At 44.7% G+C, this 17,997-nt stretch overlaps 1 protein-coding gene across 2 annotated transcripts in view; it reads left to right on the forward strand.

The window, feature by feature from the left end:
* The window catches only part of CACNA1C (calcium voltage-gated channel subunit alpha1 C), a 692,837-nt gene that overhangs the window by 485,818 nt on the left and 189,022 nt on the right, over window positions 1-17,997 (forward strand). For both annotated transcript variants that reach the window (XM_023735710.1, XM_004381214.3), the window contains exon 8: window positions 5,776-5,948. In XM_023735710.1, the coding sequence (XP_023591478.1) occupies window positions 5,776-5,948 (173 nt within the window). The remainder of the gene's footprint in view (window positions 1-5,775; window positions 5,949-17,997) is intronic.

Raw genomic sequence — 17,997 nt, forward strand, 5'->3', positions numbered from 1 at the left:
TCATGACAGTGATTATTGTTTACTTGGAGCCTATCAAAGCTGGAATTACTGGATAGAACCATCAAATGTGATAACTGCTCCAATTCTTTACTTTTAAAAATTATGAAAGTGAGACCCAGAGAGGTTAAGTGACTTGTCCAGTGTCACTTTGCTGGTATTTTACAGACCGAAGACCAGAACTCAGACCCAGCTTGGTTTCTATTCCAGCATCTTCCTATCACTGCCCGTTAGATGTACATTGAATGAGGCTGGACTTAACACAAGCCAAAGCTCTAATCCTTTAAAAAATATCATTCCACTTTCTTCCCCAGAGATTTGGAACCAAATCTGAGCAATTTAAAAGCCCTCTACCAGGGATATGAAGTGAAGAATGAGAACTAGATCATGAAATTCCCTTCTTACGCAGGGTATCTGCCCACAATTGTTCATGGCCCCACCACAGAAGTTATCTTCCTGGTGGTTGCAAAACAGAGAATTCAAATGACAGCAGCTGCTGATGTTAGAGAAGAAGTCTTTTGGAGACCCTGTCAAGGAGCCCTGGTGACTCAGTGGTTAAAGTGCCTGGCTGCTAACCCAAAGGTCGGTGGTTCAAACCCACTGGCTGCTCCGTGGGAGAAAGGTGTGGCAGTCTGCTCCCATAAAGATTTACAGCGTTGGAAACCCTATGAGGCATTCTACTCTGTCCTGTAGGGTTGCTGTGAGTCAGAATCAACTTGACAGCAGTGGATTTTGTTGGTTTTGTCTTGGCCTGATGCAGTCCAGTGAAATAGGGTATGTGAAAACACTACCCTAAAGCCTGGCACTTAGTAATACTCAAAAATGTTAATGGACTCAGAACAGAGGCAGTAAGACTATTGGGAAGTATCTACAGCTGGCTCTGGATTTAATTCTTCCCAATAGACTTCTGAACCTTTGAGTCCTCTAGTCCGTACTCTGGTCTTTCCTGAAGACTTTCCCCAGCACCTGCTGCCTGATGCATTCCCGCAACTGCAGTCTCCTCCTCGCAGTCCAGAATTGCTGATAGAGTGTCTGCCAAGGCTTCCCACGCCTCTGGGCAGACCCTCTGCCAAGGCAGCAAGGTGTCTATAGGCAATCATCTCCACCTCCTGTGCAGTGACAAAAGCTGGAATCAGGCTCCTATTGACTGACCACATGGTGACAACAGTTCCGGGTCAGCATCGTGATTGGTCAGGACAACAACATAAGAGTCACTACAAAAAATGCAGTAAAATGCCCAGTTTTTCATCAGCCAGACTTCTGATTAAGCCAGCCTTCCAGAAGCATTCAAAAAAGTCACAGAGCTTTGTAAAATGCACTGTCACAACGATAGCAATAACAATAACTACCATTCAGTTGGCAGGCTCTGTTTTCGGTGCTTTACGTGCATTAGCTCATTTAATGCCCACCGCAACCCTATCAGTTTGTATCTCCATTTCACAGAGGAGAAAAGTGAGGTTTTGATGAAGAAATAGCATCAATTCTAACAAGTGAAAAATGGAGGATTCAGGAATGAACCTAAGCAATGTGATTCCATAGCCCCTACTTTTAACCTCCATGTTCTACTACCCCAAAACCCATTTGACTGGTGACTCTTATGTTCCTAAATTACAGTCAAGGAGTGGGGAGAGGAAGAACAGAAGCCGTAGTGAGAAAGGGTGAGCTGGAACAGGCAGGTGCTACCACAGGCAGGCTACTGGAAAAAGCCAGTGGAAATAGGAAGTCCCAGGACGAGGCTGCCAAGCCACCAGCCGGAGGACTGCAGCAGGGCAGGATTATTTAGCATGGGGGCTGACAGCCCCGCAAACCTTCATAGTCCTTGAGAGGGGGCGGAACCACCAACTCAGTAGCACTGCAGTATTAGAGATTCTAGGACTGGGATGTGTGAAACTTTATATACGTCATTTAAGGATAACATTGTTTCACAGACCAACGCAATGACTGATCATCATAAATTATGTCCTTTGGTCACCAAGAAAGGAGCCCTGGTAGCACAGTGTTTAAAGCGCTCGGCTGCTAACCAAAAGGTCGGCAGTTCAGAACCCACCAGCCGCTCTGTGGGAGAAAGATGTGGCAGTCTGCTTCCGCAAAGATTATAGCCTTGGAAACCTATGGCGCAGTTCTACTCTGTCTTGTAGGGTTGCTGTGGTTCGGAATTGATGAAACAGCAGTGGGTTTGATGGTTTGATCACTAGTAAAAGGTTAAATTGTGCTTGATGTGTTCTGCTTGTGAAGGTAGAGAAAAGGCCACTCTATAAAACTTCCATTTAAAAGGTGGAAATTCAAAAATTTTGGTCATCAGAGGGTTACATGTCCTATATCTGGAACATTCACGTATCCAGAACATTTTATTCCTGATAAGGCCAGATAAAGTCAAAGGATATGTAACTCTTAGATTTTTTTTCGAAGTGCTTCCATGTTCATTATCTACTGATGCTCACATAAAACCCTATGCAAGTTGTAGGAGTCGTATTAGCACAGATAATAATCTAATTGTATTTACTTTCCCCTCCAAAAATCTCAATCTCCAGGCTACTAGAATTAAAACAACTACAGTGACAGGGAGATTCTTGAAATTGCACTTGAAACTGGAATCAGGTGGAAGTCCTCGGACTCTGGAATCTGGTTACTTTTTGTTTTTAAGCTATTGCAAAAAGACATGTGCCTTCAGCTGGCAAGGGAAGAAGTGGGCCCCACGATGTTTTAGATAAGTGATTATCCATTCTTTTTTCCCACTGGGAAATGGGAACATTGCTGTCCACAGAAAAGCATAAGACCTGGTGGATAGGCATCTTACAACCTGAAGGCATACACTGGAAACTGGAGTATGACACCGTAGTGAAGACACAATATCCAGGTCCAGAAGGAAGCAAGAGAAAGGCTAGGACGTACATGCCTGTGGGTGGAAGCAGAAGACATGGCAACATATATTGATTTGCAGAAGGCCTATAGCCCCAGTGGTCTGCATTGATTGGATTTTCCATACTCCCCTCCCTTTGCATGCTTTACATTACTGAGCACTGGCCCCCTGGCTTTCCACTCCACCCGTCATTTTTCATGTTGGCCATTGCTGGTAAGAGATGTGCTCCTGCCTGGTGACAAATCCCATGGCTGTGACTGATTGTCTAGCCAGCTCCTGTCCTTTGGCTCAGCACAGCCTGTCAGGTTAGGGCTTCATGTCTTCATTAGCTCAGTCCCCAGAGCAGCACATGGCTGGCATCCAGGCAAGGAGATAAAGAGAGCCAGGCACTGCCACCCAGGGAATCACTTACTCTGTGGGGTCTGGTGAGGGAAATCTCCTTCATCCTCCAGCCTGCCACAAGCCTGGTTATGCCAGTACTCCCTGGGAGCCAAGGGGAGCCATCAAGCCTTCAGATCTGACCCTGACACTTCTCCACCACCTCACACCTCCAACACACATCCTTCTGCTACAAGAGAAAAAAGCCAGTCAGATGCATCAACACAACTGGTTTTTCTTTTCTCCCCATGTATGTTTTCTTTTTACTTCCATAGAGGCCTTAGGGTAAATGACTAGCTTTCATTCCACCTAGCAGAGATGCTGTAAAACAGGTCAGGCTCAATTTTCCCTACTCCAGTTTGATCTCAATCCTATTCTCCCATCGCTAAAAAAAGGATCTGTAGTAGTTTTGTAACCAGAACTTGAATCCTCAGCTATTCAATGACCTCACAGCCCCAAACCCACTTCAGGAGTGGAGAATGGAGATGGGTATGGGCAGAAAGATAGTCAAGAGAGGGAGTCTTAAAGCACAGTTTTTGGAGTTGATTTGCATAGGGAGGGGAGCGCTAGCTAAAGTTCCTGTCTCCAGAGAATAAGGAGAGTTAACCAGGTACAGGGATAAAAGGTTAGTTGGAAGGGAGGCTGGCATCTTTCCAAGCCCATCCTCAACTTGGGTGCTTCAGCAAAAGGAGGGAGGGAGCAAAGTAAAGGCTTCCATCTTCATTGTTAGCTGTCAATCTGGCCTCTTTTCCCTGGCATAAAACTCCCTAGGAAAGCAAGGAAGGTACTTGCCAGTTGGCAGGAAGCCCAAGAAAGAGCAAGTTCAATCCAGTTAGAATTGGATTCAATCAAATTTTAGAAGAAAATTCAATCCAAACCAGAGCATCACTAAGGCAGCTGTTGAAGAGACCTCATTAACTTAAGAGCCCCCACATCTCCCAATTAAAAAGTCTCCTAGCCCCCTCCCCAGCCCCAACCCCATTTCACCCCAGAAATAGTGAGTGCTAAAATCTGTGCTCTCCTAAGTGACACAGACAACAGGCAAACACTAAAAGTGTTTGTGGTGATAGAGCTGTCCGCCCATGACTGAGTGGATTCAGGAGATAAACCTCTTGTCACCCTATGCTTGTTGGTACTGTCCTTCCTTCCCGAGATGCCTTTCCTGTAGAGTGGTTGGCTTGTGGAAGAAATCCCTTCAAGATATTTTCTTCAGGCTCCTGCCATGAACTAGGCCTTAACTAGTGAGAGGAGAAATCATTGCTCCAAGAATTAGCCAAGATGTGCAGTGTGTATACAAACACACACACATAGTGTCCACCCCCAGGGCCCCATTTCCCATACACTGGACATCAAAGATAAAAATGCTACTACATATCTCTTTTGGAAGAAAGGGCACAGACTTGCTTTGAGAGATGAGAATTAGCCTTGTCTGTTACTGTCTTCTACTGCCAGACCCCCTTCTTTGCTCAAAAAGCAAATTCAAAGTCAGAGAGAAAATTAGAGTAGAATCATAAAACCCAGCAAAGAAAGTCATGCCGTCAGAAATTTTTCAAGAGGCCTTTCTCCAGCAAATCCCAATCCAATTCCAACTTCTCATTATTATTTTGTACTGAATGCATCATTTGATTTTTATATCATCTTGATTTTATGTATTTTTCTATTCTGATTGGATTTTTTTTTTTTTTTTTTTTTTTTTTTTTTCAGCAAAAGGGCAGCCCCTAGGACATTTTCTTGTGTTTGGAATCCTTATTTGTCTCCTTGTGGGAAAGAACCTTGTCTCGATTGGAAATCCTTCCAGGCATGCTAAGAGTAGCAGGGTGGACTTTCGTAATGAGAGTAGAGATTGAGGAGATTAAATCTGCTGGGTTCTAAACCAGCAGTGTACTGTTAAATAGCAATGGGCTTTCCAGGGAAAAAGCCCTGGCTCCTAGCATTTGCCAATTTCCATGGTATAAATATTCCCACCATGGCCAATTTCAAGCTACCAACATTATCCCTGCAACTGGAGTTAGGAAGAGACGTACACAATTGGCTCTCAGGAGCCAGTGCAAGCGAGTGGCTTCCTCACACTCTGGCTGGTCCTAATATCTTTGGTCACCTGGAGACTCTTACGAGATTTTTCAAATGCCACATAATCCTGGGAGGAATTAAAACGCATGTTCCATGACTATTGTGGAGTTTTTAGTTACTGCTAGGAAAGGGTCCCCAGGTCTTTGGAGAACAGTTGCTATTAACAGGCAAAGCCTATGATCATGTTCCAGGAAAAAGGGAAATGGACTTTATCTATCCCCTTATACTCTCATGGGCCTTGTCAAGAAAGTCCCCTTCAGTGGCTCTTTTCTATTTCTGTGGGAGTAAAGACCAAAAAAACTGGGATGACTAGAGGAAACTGTCTGTAGAAAATAGGGTTTGCGGGCAGGTTTCCTAGTGCAGAAAAATTAATTCTTTTGTTTTTCCTTATCTCCGCCTCTTCCTTTCACACCCACCCCTCTCCCTCTTGTGTGCTCTCCTGCACTGCCCACTCCTCCCTCTCTCACCAGAGAGTTTTCCAAAGAGAGGGAGAAGGCCAAGGCTCGGGGAGATTTCCAAAAGTTGCGAGAGAAGCAGCAGCTGGAAGAGGACCTAAAAGGCTACCTGGACTGGATCACGCAGGCGGAAGACATCGACCCCGAGAACGAGGACGAAGGCATGGATGAGGAGAAACCCCGAAACAGTGAGCAGTCATCTTCTGTCTTTGGGCTGGGCTCTGGAAGGGAGAAGAGACAGCAGGGAGAACAGGATGTTTACCACCAACCTTTCTTTCCAGCCCATAGTTTGTCTTCCTGGAGCAACATTTGTCTCATTGATTAGGATCATTTGCTACTTGCGGAAATTAGCCACAATTGTGAAATAATTTCCGTTGGTCCATAAAACCTCATATTCTTTTTAGAATCTTTGACCTTAGTAGACAATGTTAAAGGAGAGGAAGGTGATTGGCACCTGCTGTGAAGATTTCACTACGGAAATGCTTTTTAAAATCAGATGGCCTTCTTCTCCAGGCTCCATCTCTTTGTGCAGGGGAGCAGGCTTCTTGCTGCAGACTTATTCCAAAGGAACAGGTTCCTGCCAAGCAGCTACCTGAAAAACTTTACACCTGCACAGGATTCTCTCCCCCCTTTCAGTAGACTGCCAGGCACACTGAGCTTCCTTATAGGAGAAGCAGCCAAAGCGTTCTCCTAAAAGAGGTTAGATTCAAAGATCTTGGGAAATGCTAAGTGGAAGAGTTGGGAAAGCTCAAAGGAATTTGTCAGAATACAATTTGATTACAGAAATTGAGCCAGATCCCTTCCTCTGGGTTTTCACATGGCAGGTTGTTGGATAGGCTATCTCTAGGTTGGAAATGAGAGTGATAGATGTTATTGACTCTTAAGAGTATAAAAGATGATGATCCATGGAAATTCAGGCTCTTACCCGATTAGCCCTATTGTTCTCAAAATATGTCCCTGGACCAGCAGCATCCACATCACCTGGGACCTTGTTAGAAATGCAAACTCTTGGACCCAACCCAGACCTACTTATTATGAAACTGGGGGTGGGTCCCAGAAATCTGTATTTTAACAAGCCCTCCAGGTGATTGTGACGCACACTCAATTGGAGAATCATTGGGTTAACTCTATGTGTTTCATTTGGCCTTGATCTCTTAACTAACCACACTCTTTGCTCTCTCTGTGTGCAATATTTTTTCTTTCAGTTTGCATGTTTGAATAGGTACGTTTCTGTACTCTCAAGCAGCCTAAGTTAAAAATTGGTTCCTAAACACTGAGCATCTAGAGTAGTCAAGGAACTAAACAGGTTAAATAGCTGACCAGGACACTTGAACTCTGAAGTCATGCAGGTAAGGACGGGAAGACAGAAATTTGCTCTAAGCCCAAAGAGAGACAGGAAGACCAACTGAGGCTCAGGGCAGCTGACCGAGGGAAAGCAGGATTACTGATCAAAGGCTTCAGTCCTTGAGGAGGCCAGGAAGGCTACAGGGATGTCAGGAGAGCTTACCCAACCGCTAAAAAAAAAGTAAGGTTTTCCCATTAGAGGTTTAAAATCCCTGTGTGTGGGTGTTCATGTGTACATATATAGTCTAATAAGTGTATATGTAAAGATAGTCTAATTTCTTGGCCTTGTGAGTAGGCGTTAATTATGTCCAGTTTGTTTAAACGTCCTGATTGACTTCTGTGTGTTTCTACTCATTAGTATCTGAGTTCTAATGGGGAATCTGGGAGAAGGAACAGGTGGAGGAAGAAGGGAAGAAGACAGCCAAAGACGGCATCAGAGAACAGGTCCTCGGAAGCATTCCCCAGAATCTCTGCTCTCTCGTGTCAAAGATTGATTTAATAAATTTATCAATTATCCCTTTCTGATAACTCTGCTCAAGGTACAAATACAAAATTAAAACACACAAACAGCAAGGGACTGGAACTACCTACAACAACCTAATTTAATCATCTAAGGAGGCTTTCACGCTCCACTAAGTAGTTTTGCAAGTTGGAAGACAGGGCCTTTGATGAATTATAACAATGAGCAATGGTGCCATCAAGGGTGTTTCTGGAAAACAGTCTAGCAGCTTCTATTATACTGTTGATGGAACTGGGGAGTGGTCAATTAGTTTGTGATACTGAGTGGTATGGTAAACAGGTAAGTTGGCCTGTGAGCCACGTAAAAGCTTACCTCTAACACACAGAAATTGGTGTCTTGGCTCCTCGCTCCACCCTAAGTCAGAGCAGCACCCCTATCTCATGATTAATGATGATGAGCATTTGTCTTAGCATGTCTTATTAACAATGTACGGTATCCACTCCTTGCATAGCAGCCAGTTGCCATCCACAGAGACATATGGATATTCTGTTCTCTGCCTAAAGCAAGAGCTTTCAAGGGAACGTGTGCGCCTTCTTCATCTTGTCCGTTAAATGAGTAAACTCCAAGGAGAGTTCCCAGCAGTATTCTTTGCTGCTGGAGTAGATCACATTGACAAGGCCCACCTATGCAAACTCCTGGCCAAGCTTTGGGAAAAACATAATGAACTGCCTACCCCAATGGACAGAGTCTCTGCCAAGATTTTCATAAACCCAAATATGGATGAAATCAGACCCTGGAGACTGTTGTTCCTCTCACTCTGTACTGCTTCCTTATGGCTTGGACAAGCCTTTTGGGTCTGCTTCTTGTCCTCAGCCAGCCTTGTTCTAGGAAAACTGGAATGGAAGGCTGGCTCCTTCATTAGTGGAAATAGTGTAATAGTTCTGGGGGATGGAGAAAAGGAATGAGTATTTAAAAAAACAAAATAGGCACATGCAATGAAGTGGAATGTAAGAGACTTAGGAATGGAGCCAGGAATACAGTCCAAAGGACTGTGCCTATTGGGGAAGTCCAATTAAAAGGAGAGTTGTTGTGATTAAATTATTAAGGCATCGGTGGCTTCATATAGAAGAAGCAAGTGTATGGCTCTGAAACTTCATTCTTATCTTCAGAACTTAGTAGTTTGCCTTTTGAATCAAATGCAAGGGGAGAAGTGCTACTAGAAATTATGTGTGTTTCCATTAAAGTAGTATGTTAGCTTTTGACACTTCTAAAAGATTACAATATGGTATATTTGCCAGTTCTTTTCAGCTCAAAATCTAACTAGTCTTTTAAGAAGAAAATTATGCTCACTTTTCATCAGTGGCTTTGGCAATTTCTGTTTTTACCCTAGGCCGAGCTCTAGCCAGTACTTACAAGATGCCACTGGCATAAGACTCGGGAGATAAGAGTTGGCTTCAGTGCAAGAACAATGACATCATCACATGTAGCTAAACATACCCACCAAAAACAAACAAACAAACCAGTTTCCATCGAGTCGATTCCATTTCTTGATGACCCCATGTATGCAGAGTAGAAATGTGCTCCATAGGGTTTTCAAGGCTGTGACCTTTGAGAAGTAAGATCACTAGGCCTTTCTTCCAAGGTCCCTTTGGTTGGGTTCGAACCACCAACCTTTTGGTTAGTAGTTAAACGCTTAACCACTTGTGCCACCCACAGACTCTCCAACATATGTAGGGGAGCCAAATTATTCATTTGTTCCTAAGAAAGGCTGTAAAAGCCACTGAGGAAGTAGAAGGAATGGGGGTTGGGAAGACAACAGAGAGAAAAGGCATAGTTGGAAGACCTTCTTTTAAATAATTATAGTAAATGAAGTGGCCAGTAAATTATATACAAAAAATATATTCCAGTTCATTCATTCATTCATTCAACAAATTAAAAGTTTACTCTGTGTGCCAGGCATTGGAGAGACAGCCCTCATGGAACTTATATACTACTGGGAAGACAACCAATAAATTAAACAGTATGTCAGAGAGTGATAAGTGTCAGAGAGAAAGATGAAACAATGAAAGAGGTAGGGAAGTGTTGAGAAGTTGTAATTTTAGATAGAGTGGCCTATCTAAATACCTCAATGAGAGAGTGTCATCTGAATAAATACTTGAAGGAGGTAAGGGAGTGAACCAGAGATATTTGGGAAAAGAGCATTCCAGACAAAGGAAGCCACCGATGACAAGTCCCCAAGGCAGGAGGAGCATGGCTGGTGTGTTTAAGGAACAGTGAGGAGGCTAATGCAACTTGAGAGACATGAATAAAGAGGAGAGTAGAGGAGATGAAATCCAAGGTAAGCAGGAAATAGATCATGAAAATCGTGGTAAGAACTTGGACTTTTACTTGGAGCAAGCCACAAAGCCACTGGAGGTTTTGAGGATAGAAGTGACATGATCTGACATACAATCAACAGGATACTTCTGGCCATCAAGTGCAGAATGGAATGAAGGTGGGCAAAGCAGGAGGCCAAGTTAGCAGGCTACTGCAATAATCCAAACAAGAGATGATGGTGCCTTATCCTGGTAACAATGGCAGTAATAAGGTCAGATTCCAGAATGACAGCATTTGCTGATGTATCAGATATGGGATAGGGGAGAGCAAGAACTCAGGGATATTCCAAGGGGATTGTCCTAAACAATAGTAAGAGGGGAACTGTCATTTACTGATATAGGGAAGACTGTGAGAGGAACAGGTGTCCGTTCAAAAATATTAAGGAAGTCATCTTAGACCTTTAAGTTTGAAGTACCTGTTAGACATCCAGGTGGACATGTTGAATAGGCAACTGGACATGAGTTCAGGGGAGAGGTCTGGGACAGAAATATATATTGGGAGTCAATAACATATAGAAGGCCTTTAAACCCATTTGTCTGGTAAGATCACTAGGGAGTGAGTGTAGACGGAAATGAGAAGAAGTCCAAGGACTCAGACTGGAGATTGGGGAAATGAGGAAGAATCAGCAAAACAGTCTTAGAAAAGTGTGGCCAGAGAGATAGCAGGAATAGCAAAGGAAGGGTTGCAAGGTAGGGAGAGTGATCCAGTGTATCACATGCTGTTGATGGGTCAAGTACGTGGGGACTGAAAGCTGATCATTAGATTTAACAAGTGTGGAGGGTCATAGTGTTTTGACAAGAGCTGTTTTGATTGAAAGATGGGGAGAAAAGCTTGATGCCAAATCAGAGTCTTATTTCATGAGTCAAGAGTCCATGACTTCCTAAAATGGCATAAAGCATTGCTTTGCAGACCTCCTGTCTTGTTGGCATGGCCTAGCTGCCAGCCATCTGAGGAGTTTGGCCATCAGAAAGCCAGAAAGGGGAGAGGAGGAGACTCAGGTAATCCAGCATGCCTGTGGCCCTAAGGAGATCGATGTCTAAAGCCCAGCCATTCATTATATCCCCATCGACAGCCACATCAGTACTAGGCATTGCCTCTGCAGTTGGTACAAACAGCCGCAGAAAAAGGAGGAAATGATACTCAAGAGCTGTTTCAAGCAGAAGAGAGGCAAGAAAGGGACAGTCTTGTGCACTGTTGTCCTTTGTGCAGCTTCCTTTGCACAGCCACATGGGTGTTGGCCTCCAAGCCGCTCCTCTCTGGGTAAAGGCAAGGATAACATTAGGGCCTCACCACTTGAGGGAGTGCTTTCCTCCCTCCCCCTGAGCAGCAATGAGCATCCCTTCCGAGGGCACCAATTGCAAAACTGTTGCTGCTGCACAGGGTTCGGTGTCCAAAGGTACAAGGTCCGTTTTCTGGAAGCCCAGGCATTAGAGAGAGAAGCCATAAAGAAACACACAAAGACAGGAATTTCTCTTTTTCTTTCTCCTCAAGATCAAAAAAAGCATTTATTAAATATCTATCCATATGGAAATTTCTGTCATTAAGACAATTTAAATGCTGTCCTAGCCCTCTAAAACTTGCAGTGCAAGACAGACATTTATGTGGATGAGCATATAAAAGACAGAAAGAAGGAGCAACCAAAACACTGAATTTCCACCTAGATAAGCAGGATTAAATATTTACACCAGTGGTATTCAGTTATGTGACTCGGGAGCCACTTCTGCAATCATCATTAACCAACAGAGCCACATGACTGCTGCATGCCCTGTGAAGTGTAGGATAATGTATTACTGAAATACAGAAATCTGAGGACTCATGAGAACTGCAGGTTGCCCACAAAAGGGCCCCATGTGGCTTGAGAGCAGAAGTCTGAGTATCACTGATTTATGTTATATACGTGTCAAGGGCACATGCATAACTACTTGAGCTTTTTTTTTTTTTAAATTTTGATCAATATCATCAGTATTTGCCCTGGACTTGGAGCCCTGGTTGTACAGTGGGTAGGAGCAACAGCTGCTAACCAAAAGGTCCATAGTTTGAATCCACCAGCCGCTCCTTGGAAACTCTATGGGGCAGTTCTCCTCTGTCCTGTAGGGTCACTGTGAGTCAGAATTCGACTAGACGACAATGGGTTTTGGTTTACTCTGGACTTAGCTCATGTTCAGGAGCCCTGGCAGCACAGTCGTTAATCACTCAGCTGCTAACCTAAAGGTCAGCGATTTAAACCCAACAGCCACTCCGTGGGAAGGAGACGTGGCAGTCTGCTTCTGTAAAGATTACAGCCTTGGAAACCCTATGGGGCAGTTCTACTCTGTCCTGTAGGGTCACTATGGTCAGAATCGACTCAGCGGCAACAAGTTTAACTCGTATTCCGGGTTCACATCTAGATTTCCATGGCATACTCCCACGAAGGGTCTGGCTAGGATTGCGTTCTTCTTATGCAATCCTAAGAAGAGACACTAACATTATTTTTCCTTGATTCTTTTCATACTTTGCATCCGTAAGTGTCATGCTTTAGAGGGCCACCGGGACTCCAGGCCACTCAGTTAGAGTAGACACATTTGTGCAGACCCCAGATACCTGCCCTGTCCCTCCCAATAACATTCAGCTGACCCTAACCAGATCCTTAACCTTTAAGACTGGAAAGTTCCCTTAGAGGTCAGGTGAGGAAACTGGAGCCCAAGAGGGCTCACCTAGGCAGATAATTAGAGAAGTCAGCACTCAACCCTAGATCTCCCAGTTCCCCATACAGGACTCTCCCCACCACGCCATGGTGCTTCTCAGAGAAGCTTTCATGGATCCCCCCAGGCAAAAGCACTCTAACTGTCCTTCTGTATTCCCATGACAATTTGGGCATGCCCCCACTTATCCTGTGTAATTATAATTACCTCTTTACACATCTTTTTGCTAGGTTAGACTGTGAGGTCCTAAGCTGAGCTGCCTTTAATTCACTGTGTGTCCCCACTATCTGACATAGCCCAGAGCTTGGGAATGTTACAACAAATATAAGTTAAATGAATACAAGAGTTTGTGGGTTCATATCCATGAACCAGTTTTGGCAGAGTGTCTTAGGCTTGTCCTGAGCTGATAGAATAGTGAGCTTGGACCGTTGCTAGACTTGAGTAGGCTCATTGTTCTGCCTGTTTAGTAGTAACTTCTATGTGGTATCATTAGTGACTTCTCTCAAAGGACTTTAACATACACATTTGCTTTTCCAATAGCTCTAAATCATTCTCCAGTCTTGGACAGTGCCATTTGAAAATAGCAAATGAGCATGGAACCCCCTATAAATGGGAAGAGTCGTTGGAAAATTGAAGTGTTGTGGGAATGCGTTGGGAGCTCTTGAGAAATGAGATCGCGCTATATCCTGAAGATGATGGTGATTAGTAGGGGGTTGCTATGCACTGGAGCTCTGCCGTGAGACTCTATTTAATGAATTCTTCTGGCTCTGGTAGTAATTAATACTCATGGATGGGGTCCCATGGACCTGGTATTGTGTGCAGCACCTCACTAGGGAGATCATGTCATAACAACGATCAAGGCATGGGTGTTTTCACCGGTAGTACATCCATCCGTGGAGCACAGTCTGGCTGCTACACTGTCTGGTCCCATAAGTTTGTAAGTTTCCCAGCCTGGGAACAGCAGAAGAGCTACCTGAGGGGCCATGTTGAGTGCACAGAGAGAGATAGGCATCCCAGCCCAATCTCAATGAGCCACCATACGTTTCTTAAAGCACAGAACCAGCAGCTATGGACAAAGCTTGCTAACTCATAGCTATCAGGAAGCCGCAACAGTCTCCTCATTGGATAATGGCCGTATGCTTCTGAAGGAGTGGATAGGTGAAACCACATAGCATTTTTTTACTGGAAACTTCCATGGCCTGCCCATGACCAGCATTAGGTCAGCATAAAGGTACTGGCTGGTCAATCAAGTTCTTGCTTAATAAAAGCTCTGTTCTTCTTCAGGAGGCACCTGCTCCCTCCTCTCCCATAGCCCCCTACCACTCACCATCACCTAGTAATGATCTCACTTCACAGCACCCTCTCAAGACAGAACAAAGTTCTGCTACATCCCTGTAGAGCCCAGGGTCCATGCAGTGACAACATATGAAACAGAAAGAGGCAGGCTGGGGCACAGACATTAGCACTCACATTGCTGTGTCTTTACGTGCGTGTCAAAAATGATAATAAGCCCAACAATCTCCAGAATACAAATGGTTATATTTATCATGGAGAATGAGGTCAACAGCTGAGAAAGACACTAGAAGATACCCCCCTTTGTCTTATTTTAACTTTTGCTCCCTAACGTCTGTGTTAGAATGGAACTGGCTAAGAGTGGGAGCCCGTGTGGCAGCAGGATCTGAGCCAGGTACTATGCTAGGCAATGCTGTGATTTCTGAGAGGCACAGAATTACCCAGGAAGACACTGAGACCTTGCCTGCCGTTTGAAGGGAACGGGTGGACAGCTGTGTTCCTGGGATCACTGGCCTGTGACCCACCCACCAAGAGGCAGAGCACAGAGGCTGTTAGCTCTTAAAGTACCAAGGCTGTGAGCCTTTGGCCAAGAGTAGAGCTCAGATGTCCTGTTTCTTCTCCAACTACTGGAGGACAGTGCCCTCTGCCTTCCAGCCAGGGTCTTGGCCCAAGCCAATGTCTCCTCAGCCCACTTCTCCAGCAGCTTCACCAGCTTCCCAGTTACCCAGGCTAGAAACCCCTCTTTCTCTTTCCTGTTTCTCTACTCTCTTCCCTCTTCTATGATTCCACTATAGTTACCAATTCCCACATTCAGTCAGTTGCCAAGTCTTATCAGTTGTCCTTCTGGAATGTCCCTCTCACCCTTTCCTCCTCCCCTCCCCACCTGTCTTCCCCTAGAGCAATAGCACCTAACTGCCCTGCCTTCCAGCCCCATCCCTATGGATCCTGCACAATATAGCCAAATCAATATTTCTAGAGCTGACCTTGTCACTCCCTTGCTCAGGGAGATTTTAGATGTCTCATTATATCATTGTCGTCAAGTCAATTCCAAATCATAGGACCCTATAGAACAGAGTAGAACTGCCCCATAGGGTTTCCAAGGCTGTAGATCTTAATGGAAGCAGACTGCCAGATTGTTCTTCCATGGAGCAGCTGGTGGGTTTGAACCACTGACCATTGAGTTAGCAGCTAAGTGCTTAACTATTGCACCACCAGAGCTCTCCATAGCTACAGAATAAAGCCTGAACACCTTCTCGTGGCATTCTAAGCACTGTCTGATCTGTCCCAACCAGTAGCTTGAACCATATCACTCACTACTTCCCTCCAGCGAAACCAGACTTCTTCCTGCTTTCCAAACATGCCTGCTATTTTCCTGCTTCTGGCCTTTGCTCATCTCTCCTCCCTCCGCCTGGAATACCATTTCCCGTGTTACCTCATCTGCCCATACCCAGACTTCCAGCCATATGTCTTCACTGATGCCCTCCCAGACCCTCTTTCCCAGGAGAGGCACTGACAGAGTATTCACCACCCCTGCCTGCCTCACTGGTGTGAGTGGAGAAGGCCAACTCTCTTGTCATATGGACGGTTCTTGGGAGACAGAGAACATGCTTCCCTAAGTTGATATTCATCTCTTAATCAGCATCCGGGACGGTGATTTATATTTGATAGACTTCTCCCAAAAAAATATTGAATTGGATTGAATTCTCCTTGGATCAATAGAATTAAGGTCTTATAGGCCTACATTCCTACCTAGTCGACCAAATACCCTTTTGTCTAGTCTTAGCCATACTTAACGCAGGCCCTCAGAGAGTGTATGGTGGTTGACAGTGTGGGCAGAAATGATTTAGGGGTTGGGAAATTGGGCCTAACAGAACAATTGGAATGAGTTGAGATTGTAAAGCTGTGAGAAGAGAAGGCTAAAGTGGATAATGGATTTAGGAGCAAGATCTTCCTCACTCCCTCATTCTCCTCAGGCAGGAGCTTTTTTTCGTAACTTGTGGGGACTTAGTTTCGTTTATTCTGAGACTGGATAGTGGACACATATCAGCCCTCTATGGGCTTTCCTAGGCTAGAGGACAGAGGCAGAGCAGGGACAGTGACATGAGAGGCGACATGTCTTTTCTTGGCACACAAGGGGGGCAAGGTATAAATTAATCTGATTCAGTCCACCCAAGAATCGTCTCATGTGGGCACTATTATCCCCATTTATAGATGAGAGAACTGAAGCTCAGAAAATTTAACTTGTTCACTTCATATACCGTGGCAGTCGCACTGTTAGGCCTTGAACCTAGCTCTACTGAATCCATACCATACTCCGCTATACTGTAATCCCTCCCACTTGGGAATGTTGTCACTGTCTTCCTCCTCCAACTAGAGGGAACTAGAAGAGGTTCCCTCTCATCCCCCAGCCACAGTAGCCTCTTCTTCCTCCTTTGTTATAGTATTTATCACCTTCAGTCTAATATGCAAAGCAAGTACCTAAGAAATGGATGGAGGAAAGGAGAAGAGAGGGGAGGGGAGGGAAGAAGGGCCAGAAAAAAAAACTAATCTTAAATTATAACCTAAGGGGACATGAGTTTGATAAAAATGGTGAATTTTATAAGAACTATATTTGAATCATGAAAAGAAGTTATGGCATTATCCTGCTCAGGCAGAAAAAAGTTAACTGAGATAAAGAACCATCCATCTGGGATAATTTAAGAGATGGTCTTGCTTGGAAGGAAGCATATCAATTATATGACCTATTAATGTTTTTTTCAGTTCAGGCCTCCTTCTGGGCTTGGTTAGCGGAGGACGTTGATCCACCAAAATGCTCCAAGAATGGGGTGTTCTAGTCCACAGACCAGTCCCCTTTCCTGCCTTGGCGAGTATGCTATGGGTGATATCATACAATCTGTCTTTGATGATTCAGGATTGTCATCATCTCTGAGTCTGTGGTGATCCCAGGAACCTCAGCCCTAGGGGGACCAGAAGTGTATCTCTGACCAGGGACAGACTCACAGTGAGGGGCTGCTTTCAGAGGTGTCTTTGGAGAAGCCCTGTCAGCTAACTGAAGTCACTGGACACTTTGACAAGTAGATTTGCCTGTGCCCACTCAGAGCCTTGCCCGGGGTAGACACTCAATAAAGTGCTGATTTGACTTTAATTCGGTGCTTTGCAAACAGATAGACACACCTGGGAGCTGAAAGCAGCTCAGCAGAGGAATTGAAGGGAAGATGAATCATCCTAAATTTCCCTTTGATCCATTTCCTCTGATAACCAGTGCTCAGCCCCCAAACAGAGCCACCCACAATACAGTTGCCCTTGGCTCCCACCTCCTATACCACCCTCTCTTCCACATAAACACAGGAAGATAAAAAGCCCATGTCGCATCAAGATGTATTGTCTGTCAGAAGGCTGTTTGTGGAGGAGAGAGAGTGACAGCTCCTGCCTTTATCATTGCTTGCCAGTGTGGAAAGTTATCATCTGGTAATGGAGGGAGATTAACCACATAGTGTATTTCCGTCATCAAGGTACATGGCGTGGAAGCCTGATTTACGGTCTGTGAAACCGTGGAGCCAGTGGAAAGAGCTCAGAAACTGGGATTGTTGGCCTTGGAGTACTAGATTGAGTTTGGGGACCTCCTAGAGTCACAACCATGCCAAGCTGTCCTGTTCATTTGAGACATTTGTACATTCATTCAACACGTATTTAAGTACTCACTGGGCACTCAGAAGACCAGGATGAATCAGCACAGTCTCTCTCCTGAGGGGACTTACAGTCAAGAAGTTAAGGAGACAGATACACACATAAATAGGTACAGCAACGAATTAAAGGGATGAACAAGGTACTGGAGAAATACAGAGGAGACAGAGCAGGGTTTGGAAGAGGGAAGGAAGGGGCTGCATACCCAGAGAATGATTCTTGAAGGGTGGCATATCAGTCAGAGTAGGCTAATTGCTGTAATAAACAACCTCCAAATTTCAGTTGCTTAATACAGTAAAGATTATTTCTCATTCTAATAGTTCAATGTAAATTGGAGGGTTGTGGGAAGAGTTCAGCTCCACAGAGTCATTCATGGGCCAGGGTTCCCTCCCTCTAGTG

Source organism: Trichechus manatus, unplaced genomic scaffold, assembly GCF_000243295.1.
Source record: "Trichechus manatus latirostris isolate Lorelei unplaced genomic scaffold, TriManLat1.0 scaffold00081, whole genome shotgun sequence".
Taxonomy (NCBI): Eukaryota; Metazoa; Chordata; class Mammalia; order Sirenia; family Trichechidae; genus Trichechus; species Trichechus manatus.